Below are 16,059 nucleotides of genomic sequence, written 5' to 3'. Positions count from 1 at the left end.
AACTCGAATTCCAGGGACAAGAAGACACACAATGAATGGATGGGAACGGTTACCAGCGTTACGGTTTCCAAGAGAACAAAGAGGAGAGTATAATATAAAGACAGAGATTCATCATTCAATGACCGAGAGATGAAAAACAGTCGTGCGGTGTTGTTAAGGAAACAAGCTTTTCCCATTTCCTTCCCGAGCAAATGTGATTGGCAGTGATAGTGAACGAAAGGTCTACGTGGATGTGGGCAAAATGATCCGAGCAGCCAGCCACTCCGGCTTTGTGAGCAAGAAACCAATTAATTCATCAAATGGCTTCTAATTTGAACTGACTTTGACTGGTCTTTACGTAGTGATACATTCACATTTCGCAACTTAATTTCGGGACAAGCAAGTGATACATACCCGTAAAAGGGCAAGTGCATGATCGGCACGCTAAGGCCCGTCCATCTTCTTTACCTGCTTGCGCTTGCAACGTTGACAGGACAAAGACGACAGGGATCTTTATCAATCAGTTTAAAAAGCTTGGTTCGAATTTATATTAAGTACAAGAGCTTGGGGAACCTTTTGGCCCGCATCTGAAAGGAAGCCGACTGCATTGCTGTAGCACTTCTAAACTTGGACGGACGATTTAAAGTACATAAACAAAGAGAGAGTACTTTGTTACTGTCGTTGCCCGTCTTGATACATAGACTATCCGTACACTAACAGCGTTTTCTTTTAGCATCCATTACTTAAAAACAATGTCTTTGTTGACGAGCTGCCAAAGGATGATTGGAAATACCTGCTTTGACAATCTCACCTTCTCTGCCTACTCCCGATCTTCTGTACGTGCTGTCGATTGTTGACAGTAAAATCATTGCTTGCTATAACAATTCTAAAGAACTGGGCCACGTAGAGCATAGGTAAGAGGTGTGATCAATATTGGATGCCACCTTGACGAGTTCTTGGATCACTGTCCATGACTTACGTCATAATGCTTAGCCCATCTGATGGCCATCGGCGAGATCAAGTATCACAAATACTACATCACTGAACCAATCCCAAGCCCAAAATTACCTAAAATTATACTTTGGATCTGTAATTCAATGGAAGGGTCTCCTTCTGTTTTTTTGTACATGATCTGACCTAACTACCTACTAAGTTGACGTCTGATGCTGATCTAGAGGATGATCTGTCACATCGCAGGCCATGGGAACCTGTCACCGATCATCGACTATGTTTGAAGGAACAACAGGCTTTAAGAAGCACTGTCTCTGCAAGGATAGTACAATAATTTTAAAGCATTACAAGACATCTTGATAAAATAAATCTTTATGATAGTAGTGGATCCTAATGTTTATCTTATTGTAATATTCAGGACAAGGTTTTAGGACACATCTAGGATAGTTCCCATGATGGTCTTTAGGATAGCATATTTCACATGTTTTAGATTGGTCTGTCCTTTTGTCTATGTTCTACTATATGGAGAAGAGAAGCGCTTGCTTTTGCGATGCCGGCCCCGAGACCTGACATCTTATAATACATTCCAGTACATTCAGTCTCATCAAAGACTAAGCCGAGCTGTCACGACCTTCGACTGTCGAAGATCCCTCTCGCAAACCCTCTACCGGCCCTTACCGACCTTACGAGCATAAGGGGTATCTTCCTCCAACCCTCTCTAACAAACCACCAGCTAGCTATACCTCCAGCTACCATTCCTGTCAGACTAATGAGCCACATGTCCCAGTTCCTAGCCTTCCATATTGGCATGCGCATATCCGCCGTCTGTAGATGCATAGGACGTAGCTCAACGCCATTGCGGAACCGGATTTCTTGATCTACCATGACCTCTTCGATGAGATCAGCTGCGAGGTGCTTGCGCTTGGAATTGAGGGTTGCTATGCGCTGCATGCGACGGGCGTTGGCGGTGAACGACCCGTCAGCGTCGGCTGTGATGTTTTCTATGGCTGATGCAATGGAGGACGGTGTCAGATAGGATTTGTCAAGGGACGTGCCGACACCCGATGCTGCGAGACGAGCGCTGTTGCAAAGCTGATCGAAGAAGTATCCTACTGCAAGGACTGGTGTACCATGGAAGAGTGTCTCATTGGCACTTGAACCGCCGCCGTGTGTGAGGAATAAGACAGTATTGGGATGCGCCAAGACAGCTCTTTGGGGCGCGAATACAGGGAGACGGAAGTGTGGATGGGCGTCATTTAGAAGACCTTCGACGCTGATAGTCGAACCATCAGCTAGAGGATAAGTCTTGGAAGTGTCAAAGTTGGCACGAGGTTTCTGAGGAATAGCCCATATAACACCGTTAATAGACCCAGCGTCCAGAGCTTGGATGAACCCGAGAAGATATTTTGTTAGCTCTTCTCCTGGGAGGTTGACATGAGTTCCCAAGCACACGTATATCGTCTTGTCGTGGTCATACAGGAACTGGGCTAGGTCTTCATCCAAGGGAGGATACTCGTCACTGAGAATAGGTCCAACGGGTGCCATGAGAGGCGGCAGTTCTTTAGGTGCTTCCAGTCCCCAGAACGAATTGACCAGAACGAGGTAATCAGGCTTGGGGAGAAGAGAATGACTGTAGTTGACGCCTGCATCAACACGCATGCGTTTCGTCCATATCAACCAAGGAATAACCGTTGGAAGCGCCGCCAACACTACAAACTCGTTCCAGAATCGCGACGTCAAAGATGCATGCTCAGAAGTCAACGCCCCATCGGCCTGGAACCCAGGCTGACCCGGATGATAACTCACAGGCGCCATAGCATACGGCATCTGGGGCCAGACGCTTGCGAGCTGGATGTTGAACTGTCTGAGCATATCCCTCGCCGCACTATCAGCGAAGAAGTCCGCGACAATAAAGTCAGGCTTCGTAGAGGGGTCCAGACACAGAGCGCGCAGACTCTTATAAGTCTCTGTCCAGAAATTGTCAAAGAAGTATTTAGACTTCATCATGGGAGCAAAGCCGTGCTCGTGGCGCCAGAGACGTAACCTCTCGTAGTGAAGATCAAGGTCATCTTCCGTAGCAGCCGGACCGACGATATAGGTCGTTTTTATAAAGGGATAGCCAGAAGTCCATTCCTCTTGGCCAGCACACGTAGCGAATTGAATCTCATGACCACGAGAAGCAAGAACGGCGCCTATTTCAAGGACTGGGGCTGTATGTTGTTGTTAGTGGTGATGATGATGGCAATTTTGTTGGGGGGGGAGTTTACAGTACCTGCATGAGTGAAGCCTCCCGTTGTGACCAGGAGAAGAATCCTCCTGCGAAACTCATGGGGGTTGTCAGCCATTGTTTTAGGTATCACTTAGGCTGGATAGTTTAAATAGGAATGTGTGTGTTGGGATCGTGATGGGTTGGTCCTGTACTGGCACATGTATGACGCCTACTGCAAAAGTGCTGTTGCATTGGGGAATACCAGTGGAGTTGGTCTTAGTCCCGGTGCATTGGACGCATCTACATCAATGTATCAAAACTTTTGCATTCTGTCTGCTGTCTGTACTCAGGACCAGGATCCATTAAGAAACTAATATAATAAGCATAGACAATTGATAACATTCCATTTCTCGTCTATCTCTATTATCGTTGTCCATCGTGTAGTGTAGTCTTGTCAGACCTGGAGCGTGTCCCTTCCAACTTGCTCTGGTCGATGCCAAAGCCCTATTGAATCCTTCCTTGATGTCCGGCGCACTTATATACTGAATTTCAGGGTCGTGTCTGCCTCCATGCGTTATCAATAATATTCCTAACGCCATTCCTATGCATTCCCACGTGCAACATTACCCAACTGCATGTTCCTTCCTTCTCTTCAACCCGCTCAATCGTCGAGATACGTTCAACGCAATCCCGGTATTATTGACCAATCCAAGACAAAGCATTAGGACAGCAAATAGCTCATCCAGTGTCAAAACTGGCATTCAGGGGGTATAAAGCGTATTCCGGAGTGCAAAGCTTAAAAAAGTCCCAAGTCTCAGAAATGAAGTGATTACGAAAAGTCATCAGGTCGTCCGGGTTTGGCCATGTCGTCTGCCAGTCCGATAAGATCCCTGGTCTCGCGTGCCAGACCGAATGCAATGGGTGGTAATGTCTGCACCCACATACGCCACTCGTGTGCGTTGGTTGCCACGCCCATGTTGGACATGTCTTGACCCTGATCAGCAGACTCTAGTAGGCGTGCCCGGCATTGAGCCAACTGTGCTGCCGACTCGCCAAGGCCGCATGCTTGCGATTCCGCAATGATATCGCTGACAATGCCGTTGATGGAACCAATGTCTTCGGAAATTTGGCGCATATCAGCATCTCCGCGGACCGTGTTTACAAGTCTCTGGATTTCGGTTGACATAATAGAATTCTGTTCCTCGAGAAAGAGCTGGTGAAATTGTCAGTGTTGCTGTTACTGACACAATCATGTGTGAAGATCACTGACCTTGAGATCTTCGGCGGCTCGGGGATCCAGCTGCGGCGCAACTCGACCGTTGGGTTGGTTGTTCGCACCGGGTTGCCCGAGGCCGATTGGCACCGCACTGGCCTTAGACATGGACCTTTGATGAGAGTATGGCTCGGCGGACTGGCGAGGTGAGCCCAGAGGGCTGTATGCTGATGAGTCGATGCTGGTTCGCATGCCATTCAGACCTTGGAAGGGGGCGGGAGGCGGGAGCCTATCCTGGATACTGACAGGATGCTCAGTAGCAACCGGTGAAAAGAGAGCGCTGGAATCTGCAGGCGTCACAGTTCCGTCATCATCCTCCAGCTCCTCGGCAGGAGTCGTTCGAATCTTGACCAGACGGAGCAGATCAACAATGGCAGCGGCCAAGTGCGACGCTGCGGTATCAAGCAAAGAAACAGGAGACATTCCAGCGCTGGAAGCAAAATTCTTGGAGGCCGTGATAAAGTTGTTTGCGGTCAAAGACACCTTGGACCTTAACTTGGTCTGCTGTTGGATGAACTCTTCATCATCGGTCTGGGGCATCTGAATATCCTTGGTAATACGGCGCACGCTGACAACGACGAGTTTCATGGCATCAACCACCTTTTCTGGATCCTCAGTTCGGGCCTTTTGCAGAAGCTCATCAATCGCGATTTGGAATTTGGTGACGTGAACATCTTTGACCATGCCATGCTCATCCACGAAACCCTGCTCGCGGACGTGCTTAGCCGCGTCGTGTTCGATCCCAGGACCGGCAGAGGTTGCCCGCATGTGTCGCAGCTGAGTCTTGACCCCAGCGTAACGGTTCTTCCACTCGTGAACCTCGCGCTCAAGTCTCTCGACCTTCTTGTCAAGCTCTGCATGTCGCTCGTGTGTTGTGCCACTTTGCTGAGAAAGCTCTCGCATCTCGAGCAAGAATTCTTGTGCCTCTTTTCTGACCTCATCCGTGACCTGCTGTTGTTCTCGAAGTTCCTGTCGAAGCTCATCGTTTTCTCGTTGAAGCTCAGAGTCTGATGCACCAGGCCCAACACTTCGTTCTGTTTGATGTGCATCCATGTCGTCTCTGAGTCTCTGAATCTCCGTTTCGTGATCATCTCGTACACGCTGCAATTCTTGCTTCATCGAGTCGTTCAGGTTCTGCGCCTCGGCCAGTTTGTTCTCGAGGTTGAGCCGGAAATCGCTCCATTCTTGCTTCTCGAGATTGATAGCAGCAGCTCTTGAACGTTCCTGGTCCAAAGCACCATTCATCTCATCCTTTTCCTTTTTCCAAGCATCTTCCATGCTTTCGAGTTTCTCTTGTAGTTCTCGTACCTGATTTTGGGAATCCTCCAAGGCTTTCCTATCGGCCTGTATCCTGTTAGCATGTGTTTGCGCGCAACAACCAAGTAATTTCTTACCTCTGACATTATACCGCTACCGGCACTCCTCTTGCTCTCCCGATTAGGGTCCTGGTCTGCGTATCCTTCACCTTCATCATCCTCCTCGAGCATAATGCTTTTGTTTGGAACGATTGTGTTATTCTGGTTGAGCTGTTTCGGTGTAGGACGTCCATAATCGCCATTCTGGCCACCCGGAGATCCTGGCATTCCATAACCATCTCCGGGTCCGGGTCCAGGTCCAGGTCCTCTCATAGACGGGGCATCAGAAGGCCTTCTCATGCGGCTTTGAGCTCTTGGGGGGAAGTTGCCATTAATCGGAGTGCCTGGTCCCCTCATGGACATGGGGCTCCCTGAACGAGCAAGGTCGCCTCCCACGAAGCGAGGAAATCTGCGTTCAAGTTCGTGATATACATCGGCAGCCAGGTCTCGGAATCGAGGAGGGCCCAGGGAAGATAGTCTTTGGCGGGCCTGGTTTCGCTTGGGGTGGAAGTTTTTCTCGGGCAACAGGAACGAAGGAGGGCCATTTGGTGCATTCGGAGGTGCCCTGGCGGCGGACTGTCGTCTTATCAATTCGTCAAAAACGTCGGTACTGAGCTCATAGAATTGAACTGAGGAAAGGCGCAAAAGCTTGTCGCGAGCTTTATTCGGTTGTTGTTTGTGATTGGGATCGCGGGTGTTGAGGAAGGTGCGAAGAGCAACATAGTGCTCACTGAGAACGGCCTCGTCGAGGTCGCCGCGGACACTGTTACGGCCTTCACTGCGAGCGTAGAGCTGAGTACCGTTACTTGAGCGCGCAATGGAAGCAGGCGGCGATGGTCCTCCTGTGCTTCTAGGACCTGGGCCGCCGGGACCTTGGCCTGGACCTGGACCCGGGCCCGGGCCGCCCATAGGAGGGTTTGGGAAACCGTTCATGCTCATGGCGCCGTTGGAGCCGCCCGAATTCGGGGGCGATGCAAGATTGGAGCGACCGTTGGGGTTGGGGTAGGGACCGTCGTCGGGTTGGTACTTGGAAACAGAAAAGTCGCTATTACCGCCTATAGAGATTGGGGACAGCGGCGCATTGCGTCCCAAACTGATGCTCATGATCGAGAAGAAAGAAAAAACAAAAAATGCGAAACCGAGATGATGCTGGAGGGAGATGGAACTGGAACAGCGCCAGCCGCCTGTCTCATATGGGCGCCACACGGAGACGGGGTAGGTCGAGAAATGAATGCAGCCAGCCCGGGTAGGTAGGCACAGTACAGTAGGCTCGGAGTTGACAATCAATAGGTCAAAGTCCCCAAGGATCCCTTCCCCCACAGGATTAGGATTGGCGTCTTTCAGGGGCTGTGGAAGCGCCAAGCTCCAGTGTGTGGCCGAAAACGACAAAGGCAGATGATTTGGGTGTGGCTCAATGGTTGAAAGGAATGTTGATGATGATGATGATAATGGGTGGTGGTAATTGAGTAGAGAAAAAGTGTCAATTGGAGTGGTGTAAGAAGATACGGTGAGGTTTAAAAGAATTGTCCAGTAACGGTTACAGGGAAAGACGTTGCGGGTCAAGCCTGGCCTCAGCGGTGTTGTTCCTTCTTCCTGGTCGAAAGTAAACAAGGGAGAGAAGGGCAGGAAAGGGAAGAGGGACAAAGCAGAAGCAATGACAATCAACCATACATTTAGGGATTGGACTTGTTAACCCAGATCAACTGAATCGCATCCAATTCAAAGTAACGTCAATTCTACTAGGTAAGTTGATCCAAAAGGGGGTTCAAGTTGGATTTAGACTGAATCGGGGTGCCGTGCAGCGCACATCCCCTGAACTTAACTAAACTCCACTGACACCATCGCAACGGAACTTGACTGCTTCCAGAAAATAGCGTGCGTACTGTGCAGATTGCCCCAAGGCGAGCCAAGTGGGTTGCACTGGGCAGATGCAGCACGAGCACCGAGATCTCCATTGATGGACGGGAAATGAGCCCTTGGGTCATTGTCCTTCTGGGGTCAGAGTCCAGAATGTCTAGGTATGGAGATGGGCCACGTCTCCCCCCCTGGTCTGGCAATTTATTATTATCGTTGATGAAGGAGTTTTTAATTTCTCGAGTCCACCGAGATCGAACAAGCATGCAAGGTACATACAGATACAGAGTACGGAGTATACTACGTTATCTCGTCAACACGGCTTTATCGTGGGTGTAGTAGTAGCGAGCATCTCTTGATCACCAAGTCATGTATGTATCGAATTAGCTTCTTCCATCTGCCGCGCACCAAAACTTGAGAGAATCAAGTGATATGATCCATGCAAGGGGAACGGGAAATAAGCACATCTATCCAACCAATCTCGATGCAATTCGGGCCTAGGCTTGAACACCTTATTCAAGCCTCCGGTCCACTGATTGCACTGTGCCTTTGCTGTACCACCTCTCCATACAGAGTAGCTCCAGGGCTGTCACCTACCCCTGAAAGCCAGTGAAGCACCGCTTACTCCTCGGCTCTAATTCGTCTGATGATCCCCGTCAAGCGTTCGAAGCTTAGCGGGTTGCCGAGCGAGGCGCTGGGATACGCGGGTCTTTAAAGCTAGGCCGGCACGTGCTTTGATACCACAGCCACCCGGGTCTTGTAACCCGGAATGACATGGCCTAATTAAGATGACATGAACGACTAACAGAGTACGGATGAAGAGTTTGTCACGGAGTATCCGTATACTATAGTTGATCATAAGAGGCCTCAAGTGTTTATGGGAAAAGTCATAAGATATGTACCTGGCTGCCTCAACATTAAAGGACCTCGCTTACGACCAAGACTTCAACCTCACCTGGCCTGGACCCTGGAATGGATTGTCTAAAGATTATCCATAGAAGTTTATGGTATTCATTCTCTAAACTTTAGGTCATAAGAAATAAATCTAATGATTTGGTCTAAACGCTATGAATTCACTTACCAATCTCCGTCTCTTACTCCTCTGGTTCAAATAGTCTGATGGCCCAAGACCGGTCTTAATAATAACAGCCTCAAACATTCCAAACTGATATTCCTCGTATTTTCCCCGTCCTCATTCCTATCCACTAGGCGCCAAGAAACCTTAACCAGGCCTCCATGTCAGAAGTAAGCTTGTTTCCAATTTCAGCATCAATGGCACCTTCCTGCCAACTGATATCAACACAAAGCTCTTTTCCTTTCACGCTCATGGAACTGATATGAAAGACGGGAGAAGTAATCTCGCAGCTAAGCTGAAACACTGCTCTTTCGATACTCCAGCCTGACCCTGACCCTGACCCTTCAACTTCTCCCTCAATCGTACCCAGGTTGGAGACTCCCCAAGCACCAACTCGTGGTTTCTTGAGTTGCTGTTTCTTCTGCGTGCGCCAGTCTTTCACGAGGCCCATCAAGCCCAAGGGCTCGTTGTTCATACCCTGGTCCAGTTTATGCTGGATATCCTTCCGGGCTTGAACAGCGGCGGACCAGACGATATCCTCGAGCTTTGCCATGACATCTTCACCCGAAGACACGCTTTGAGCCTTGATACGAAGCTCTGACACTAAGTTCTCGTCAAACATGTGGTCGCAAAGCGCCATCTGATTATCCATAGTCGTGCTGGGGTCATGCCAAGGATATGCGTCAGACTTGGCGGGAATGAAACGACGAATATCCAGCGCAGTGATGGCATACATTGACTTGGCTTCTTTCTTGTGATGCTTCTGGCCTTCGGCCAGCTGTAGCGAGAGAGAAACTAGGGGAAGAGCGTGAAGAAGACCTGCAATAGTTGTCTTGTGTGCTCGGCACTTCTCAACAACCTTCTTCAATGTTGCGTCGTCGATGGAAATGGTCCTGAACACAGTTCGATAAGGCTCCTCGTGAATAGGAGCCCAATTTGCCTGTGTAGGATCGTTCGATACCAGAAACGGCGGTCTCAGCTCTTTCCAAACGGTGGACAGAGCATATCCCCATGAGATAGGGATATTGACCAGCTTCTCTGGAGGCGGCGGGAATCTTTCCGTAACGCTTTCCAGGTGCAGCACATTGTCTTTAAGGCAATCCAATTCGTTGCCAACTCTGGAATCGTTGAGATTACGCAACAAGCTCTGGTGGAAGATCTTGCCTGCTACACCATCAAAGTTGGTATGGTTCCAGCAGAATATGACATCCAGTGACCCCAAAGCTCCTTCTGGATATAAAACAGATATTCTCCACCCTGGCTTAGACTCAACATCGATAAACCAAGTGTCGAGTTGGCTGCCGATAGCTTCCTTCAAAGAAGCATCATAGTCTTTAGGTTGGATCTTTTCCCAAGTCACATGTGTACTGAGATTTACATCATCCAACTCGATCCATGATGGCATAGCCGAGTCTTCGTTCAATATTCCCACTTGTAACATCGGATGTTCGATCACTGTAAGTGCCATAGCCCTATGGAAGACATCCTGGGCAGTCTTGAGTTCACCTCCAATGTGGTGCTTTGGGAGAACATAATGACACGTTACAGCAGTTCCACAGCTATGACGCAAAGTGTGTAGGGCTGAATGATACAGTTCTCTGTTATACAGTTAGTACAGTGATACAGTTGGAGGTTGAAGTTGAAAGAGACCATACAGGTTGCTCATTGGCCGAATGACCCTAGGCTTTCTTTGGGGTGCCATTCTACTGTTGGAGTAGAAAAAATAGCTTCAGAGTTAAATCTGGTTTATTTTATTGGCATATTGATATAAACTTTGTTAGACTGACTATTCATTGTATTTATCTCAGATATTGCGAATGCGGTTTCCGCGGGATACCGTCTCACCTTGCCGCGGATGGGCGAGTAGGATGCGAATGCATGTTATTGTCTTGCCACGAGATAACTGCCTAGACCTCAGGCCATCAGAAATATTGACCTAAGGGAGCATAAGAGACAAAATTATTAGGTCAGCTTATGTTGCTTAGATTAGGCTTCTCAGACTACTCTTTTTCTACCTTATGACTTGCGAGGGTAACTTTTTCTATTACCCTCTAGATAGCTAGAAAGATAACACATGAGCTATTGATCTGTATCAAAAACCAAGTAGCAATTGATCTTGACCTTAAACATAGGACAAGAGTACAGTATCTATATGGTGACGTCTCATATCGGTTTCTATCAACCAGCATTCCTCTGTATCGATTCTGGCGATCTCCTCGTTGTCAAGTTCAGGGTAGCTTTCATCACTTGAATGATCAATTTATCTTCGCACAGATCACAGCACTAGCAACGAATCTCATTGACAATCTACAGAAATCCACCTTTCGATATGTGGCGTCATGCTAACTATCTCGATGGTTTGTTAGTCTAGGATCCCTACCTTGTGTGTTTGTGAGGCGGCTTTGAACTGAACGCGTACAATCATCCAACCAGCTTACAGCTGGGTGACAGGGAAGTGCCTCTAGAATATAAAAATAACCACCCTGAGACAGTTATCCAAGTAACATAAATACGTATACCTCTTAGATTCATAGATCTGGATGGCATCGAATATCTTAGTCTTAGATACACATGTATGGCTATGATCGTCAGTCGTTCAGGGGTATCGAGAGGCAGCCAGTTCTTAGGGTATTAGAAGAGATAGCCACTAAAAGCAAAAGTGATAAAACTAAGTTTCACCTCTTTTCTAGTTGACAAATCATAAATAGATTAAAGGCTTGGCTATCGATAGATCAGGTACAAGCGTCGTTCCTTGTAAACGGATCTCAACGGCATGAATCGTTCAACCCTATATGCTTAGCTACTGGGTAGCAGAAAAGTTGACCTCCTAAGTCTTAGGTTACAAAAAGAAATAGCCTAAAGAGCATAGTCTAAGCAGCATAAGCTGACCTACTAATTTCATCTCTTATGTTTCTAGCGGCCAATATTTCTAATACCCTGAGGCTTAAATAGATCGTCAGCATTAATAGGCAGACATCGATTCAACCGAGCTAACCAGTGGTTAACAGAAAAGCCGACCTGCAAGTCTTAGGATACGATAACGAATAACCTAAGAGTATAGCCTAGATCAGCACACGCTGATGCCAATTTCGTCTCTTATGCCTCGAGTGCTAACTTTCCTGAGACCCTGAGGCTAAGATTTAAGCAGTCTTTCCTGAAACACTCGCTATCGATGCAGTTTGGACAATCTTCATGTTAATCGAGAAGCCGGTCAAAGATCGACATTATTCATCTGCCTGTAATATGGTTGCGTCTAATACACTGTGGGGGGCCTAAGAAACCGTCCACTATGATCTGCTTGATCGTAAACCCATATCAGGAATAGCAGCGGATGAACCGGTGGAAATGGGTTTTGTGGGCTTTTTTGGGTCGCAAGGATGACATATCAATCTCCCACAAGTCCATCCGTACATGACCCAGCACGTGAAGACCTTGATCCCAGTCTGTCCGTGACGACAGGTGAATATGATGGAAGAACCTGTTCCGTAGTGTTGGCGGCCTCAATGTCCAAACTGTAAACTCTGGGTATGTGCTGCAGTTGTCACGATATGACCAGGTCCGGGTGTCTACGACTGGGAGCGAGAAAGCTTATCCCTCATCTAAGTCCTCTGAAGGTCTGTTCTACCGATCTTTCTACCAGGAACATTTGAGCTTCGAGATATTTGACAATACGGTGTCAAGCCACGTGGGACGTGGCAGTATACCCAAGCTTCAAGTCGTTATCGAATGGTGTCCAGTCACCTCACCAAAGCATGTAAAAAAGTGAGCTCTTACGAGGATCAGAACCAAGCCACAGTCCAGGTTGCTGGCAGGTTGGGCCATCTTTCCTGCCATGAAGCGAGAATGTCAGGTACTCGCTCATCAAACGTAGCTCTGCTCGACGCGGAACCGTTGTCGAAGGCAGAGGCACCAACAGCATCACGCTCTTCCCGAGCCGCTGCATTCAGGGAATTGGCAAGATCCAGGATACCTTGACCACCAACGGCAGCCTCCTCGTGATTATCCTTGATCTCAACATTGATGACATGGACAGGTCGGTTAAGGGGAGAGCCTCTGTTCATGAGGTCATCCACAACGGCGTCCCAGCATCGTTCTTCGCAGGTAATGACAATATCGACCAGGCCACCCTCAGTACCCTCGCTGCCACGGTCCTTAGCGTGCTGCAGGCGAGGCACACCAACCTGCCAATCTTGCCAGCGCTCTGGGCCCCATTTGACCCCGCGATTACGATTCAGCATATTCAGGATACCATTATTCTTATACAGTCGAGCGTCCTTGGACTCAAGTTCCTTGAACATGCTGTCGTAGGATGTTTTGTTAAAGTGATATACGTTAGGTTGGGTAATGGTTGGTCCAGGCAAGCGGACGAGAGAACCCGTGCCGAAGGAGATGACAGGGTAATCCGCCTGCGAAAGCCGGAGATGGGCCTCCATAGATCTTTTGGTAGACATGTTAACGAAATGTTGCCAATCACGGGACAAGCATGTACGAACCGATTGTTGTTACTGGCACAGACAGTGCAGAATTTCAGTTTGTATCCGTTGCTGCCTTCAGATGAGCCATTTTGGCCCTGAGCCGCAGAACTACCGTTAGCAACCTCCATCTTTTCAGGGTCCTAGCCGGGCGAGAAAACGAGATTGTTGGTAGGCGCAAAAGCGCGTGGCATGCTCAAGAAGCAGGACGCGATAAACTATGAGGCAACGATGTCAGCACATTGTCTCCTGATAGAAGCAATTGACAAAGAAGTAAATGTAATCAATCTTCAGATAAAAAAGCGTATAAAGTGTCTTTTCAGCAAAGTAAATTCAGACAGCTCCAATATGTTAAACTCATCATAGAAAGGTTGTTGGTGTCTCAAATCAATCAGTCATGTGGTCACTTACGCTTTGAATATCAAGTTGGTACAATCACCATTATCTCGTCGTCGTCTTTCTACTTTGGCTGTCCGCGACGCGTGAAGAAAGTTCTTTGTAGGAAGAAGAGGTTGGAGAATTGTGGTGAAGCTGTTAAAAAGCTGAGCTAGGGCGAAGTGACGCTAGTTTCCACAATTGTCGGCTAAAGTACGGTACGACATACGATGAGTAAGCAGTCAGTTATTGAGACATCAATGGAAGAAGCATTTGCTTGACGTGAGGATAATCACAGCGTTGTCGTTTCTTCTGGAAAATAAATGCTATTCTAAGAGTGAGGAGATTGTCTTACTACCTAGTATTTGAGAGAAATTACGAGCTTCATTGAAGTACACTTCTCCAGTGACTTGACCTTGAGGACATGGCAAGGGCACAGCAAAGAGTAAAGACACAGCACGGGAACTACTGGATGGACCGTATCAAGCTCGACGTCGTCAGACGCTAGGTACGGAATTTTGTCCTTCAAGGCGGAATTCGCATCCAAGACCACTTATAGAATCTAATAGAATCTACAATATCGTTAAGGAAGCTGACATTAGTATCCTTGGGGCAGCAAAAATACTTGGCGGTTGACGACATGGTAGACATAATAAATCAGACGTTTTGCCGGAGTTGATAGCAGGACCTTACAGAGCTTATTTCGATATCCCAGACTCGGGTATCTAGTTTTCTTTTCCCTCCATTCCATAGGGTGGTCAGACGGCTGAGATTCCTTGTTGCTGAGGATCGACCCAGCGGGAAGATCTCCACCCGAAGCTCACTGAGAGAGGCTATTGGCTGTTAAACGCCCGCATAACCTGAAACAAACGATGCTTTGACGTTAACCAATCATGGCAGAGACCAACTTATTAGGAATAAGAACCTCGAGAGAAGACTCAAAAGATACTGAAGACATTGAATTTGACTTGGCACGGGACAACGAAAGCAAACATGACCAATAACTGATTGTATAACATATATGAAGTAGAGTTATTTATTTATGTGGTATGTATGTCCTCGTAGTCCAACTTTAGTCAATCTACTCTGTAGAAACTCTCTATTCTCTAAACTTAGGTCCAGTGCATCTCCCAAGTTCCCATTGCATCCATCACAGCGCGTTGCAGTGCACCACGAACAACCATGTTTGTTGCAATTGTTGCAATATTGCAGATCAATGTCACCTATGCTAACCCTGCTCGTCCAATTACGCTACACCACCTTTCATTGAACCATAGAAATTATCTCGTGTTGATGTACTGTATGTATGTGTCATCTGCAGTCATTAAAGCCTCGGCCGTTGACAAGATCGTGGGCCCCAGACCTAGAGAACCTGGGATAAAGATCCCAAAAGCCCGATAAAGACTCCAAGATAGTAATAACATGTGGAGGATCCATGTCATGAGTTGCCCTGTTCGTCTCGCTTTGCCTCGCCTTGCTTCCAGCTTCCCAGGTACCTAACCGACCTCAATCTAGATGCCCCTGCCATGCTTCTTTCGGGGTCTAGTTTCATCATCCTGCGCACCATAATCATGGCAATTTCCAGAGAAGCCAGGAGATGTTGACGGGATGATCCCATTGCGACAGCAACGATGCAATTTGCGGAGATTGCTTTCCACGGTGACCCAGTTGAATTCTTCTGGTTGCCTTGATTCAGCTAGATCTACCTATCCGCAAATAGATGAATCAAGTTCCAACGGCCCGGGTGGGCATCCAGCAAAGACTCCCGCTGGGAGGCGTCGTACGTCTTGCTGATTATGTATGTGACTACGTGTGCGCATGCGCATGCAAGACGACAAGCAAGATGCCAGTTCCGGGAAGAACACGAGGGACACTGAGCACGGGCTCAAGAGCAGAAATGGAAGAGCAGAGAACATCGTGGCGTTCTTGGCTCTGATTGTTGTTGATCGAATATACGTACAACTTTTAATTAATTACATGGTTAAAAACTTAGGATGAGTGCGGCTCCTCCAGACAAGGTAGGGGTTGCATGGAAGCATCTCACATCCTTGGGTTGCTACCAAGCCACACGAGTTACCAGGTAGTCTAGTATAATCAGCTCGTTAGTTAAATGATGTCAAAAGACGTTCAGATCTTGGATGGAAACACTCGGAGATTTGTTGTTTGTGTTAAGTACCAATATTTGACCTTAACTTATTTGCACGACGCAACCAACGTAGTAGAGAGTCTAGACATTTGACACCTTTTCCTAAATTTAGGTAGGCCCAAGCTACACAAAATTTAGTCAATTTACCCCTCATCTGGTAACTGTCCGCGACTAACAAGTAACAACCCAGGCAAGTTATTAACGTGCATGTCACCCATATTACTTGATGGAGCCAGGTAGTGCCATCATTTGATTGCTCGTGCATCGCTTTCAACTTTATTAGTTCGCCTTCATCTCTTTTGCACAGCTGTACATCATCAGCCCCAACTAGTCAAGTCTCTGGAACAGTTTAATTCCCTTCTTCCTAGCG

The 16,059-nt window shown here is 47.7% G+C and overlaps 4 protein-coding genes across 4 annotated transcripts; all 4 read right to left on the bottom strand.

Moving 5' to 3' along the window:
* Positions 1-1,594: 1,594 nt before the first annotated feature.
* On the bottom strand, positions 1,595-3,275 carry FGSG_00933 (uncharacterized protein; the record flags this gene model as incomplete). The annotated part of the gene is made up of 3 exons (XM_011318372.1): positions 1,595-1,648; positions 1,813-3,140; positions 3,203-3,275. The coding sequence occupies 3 exons, from the start codon at positions 3,273-3,275 to the stop codon at positions 1,595-1,597; spliced, it is 1,455 nt and encodes a 484-aa protein (XP_011316674.1).
* A 693-nt stretch (positions 3,276-3,968) lies between these two features.
* Positions 3,969-6,871, bottom strand: FGSG_00932 (uncharacterized protein; the record flags this gene model as incomplete). The annotated part of the gene is made up of 3 exons (XM_011318371.1): positions 3,969-4,352; positions 4,410-5,756; positions 5,807-6,871. 3 exons carry the CDS (start codon positions 6,869-6,871, stop codon positions 3,969-3,971), a joined length of 2,796 nt encoding a protein of 931 aa, XP_011316673.1.
* A 1,371-nt stretch (positions 6,872-8,242) lies between these two features.
* FGSG_00931 (uncharacterized protein) lies at positions 8,243-10,576 on the bottom strand (the record flags this gene model as incomplete). Its single annotated transcript, XM_011318370.1, has 5 exons — positions 8,243-8,315; positions 8,428-8,466; positions 8,557-8,602; positions 9,063-10,255; positions 10,542-10,576. The coding sequence occupies 5 exons, from the start codon at positions 10,574-10,576 to the stop codon at positions 8,243-8,245; spliced, it is 1,386 nt and encodes a 461-aa protein (XP_011316672.1).
* A 1,313-nt stretch (positions 10,577-11,889) lies between these two features.
* On the bottom strand, positions 11,890-13,674 carry FGSG_00930 (uncharacterized protein). The gene is made up of 3 exons (XM_011318369.1): positions 13,580-13,674; positions 13,190-13,386; positions 11,890-13,133 (listed from the first exon to the last, which is right to left on the bottom strand). Exons 2-3 carry the CDS (start codon positions 13,297-13,299, stop codon positions 12,476-12,478), a joined length of 768 nt encoding a protein of 255 aa, XP_011316671.1. The 5' UTR covers positions 13,300-13,386; positions 13,580-13,674; the 3' UTR covers positions 11,890-12,475.
* Between the last annotated feature and the right edge of the window lie 2,385 nt (positions 13,675-16,059).

This window comes from Fusarium graminearum, chromosome 1 (genome assembly GCF_000240135.3).
Source record: "Fusarium graminearum PH-1 chromosome 1, whole genome shotgun sequence".
Lineage (NCBI taxonomy): Eukaryota > Fungi > Ascomycota > Sordariomycetes > Hypocreales > Nectriaceae > Fusarium > Fusarium graminearum.
This window is presented reverse-complemented; position numbering and strand designations above follow the sequence as displayed.

Bases quoted from the DNA above. Each gene is read 5' to 3' on its own strand.
- FGSG_00930 (XM_011318369.1), bottom strand. From the start codon at position 13,299: ATGGAGGTTGCTAACGGTAGTTCTGCGGCTCAGGGCCAAAATGGCTCA. The intron at 13,134-13,189 runs GTTCGTACATGC...GTCTACCAAAAG, and splicing joins TGTGCCAGTAACAACAATCG to ATCTATGGAGGCCCATCTCC.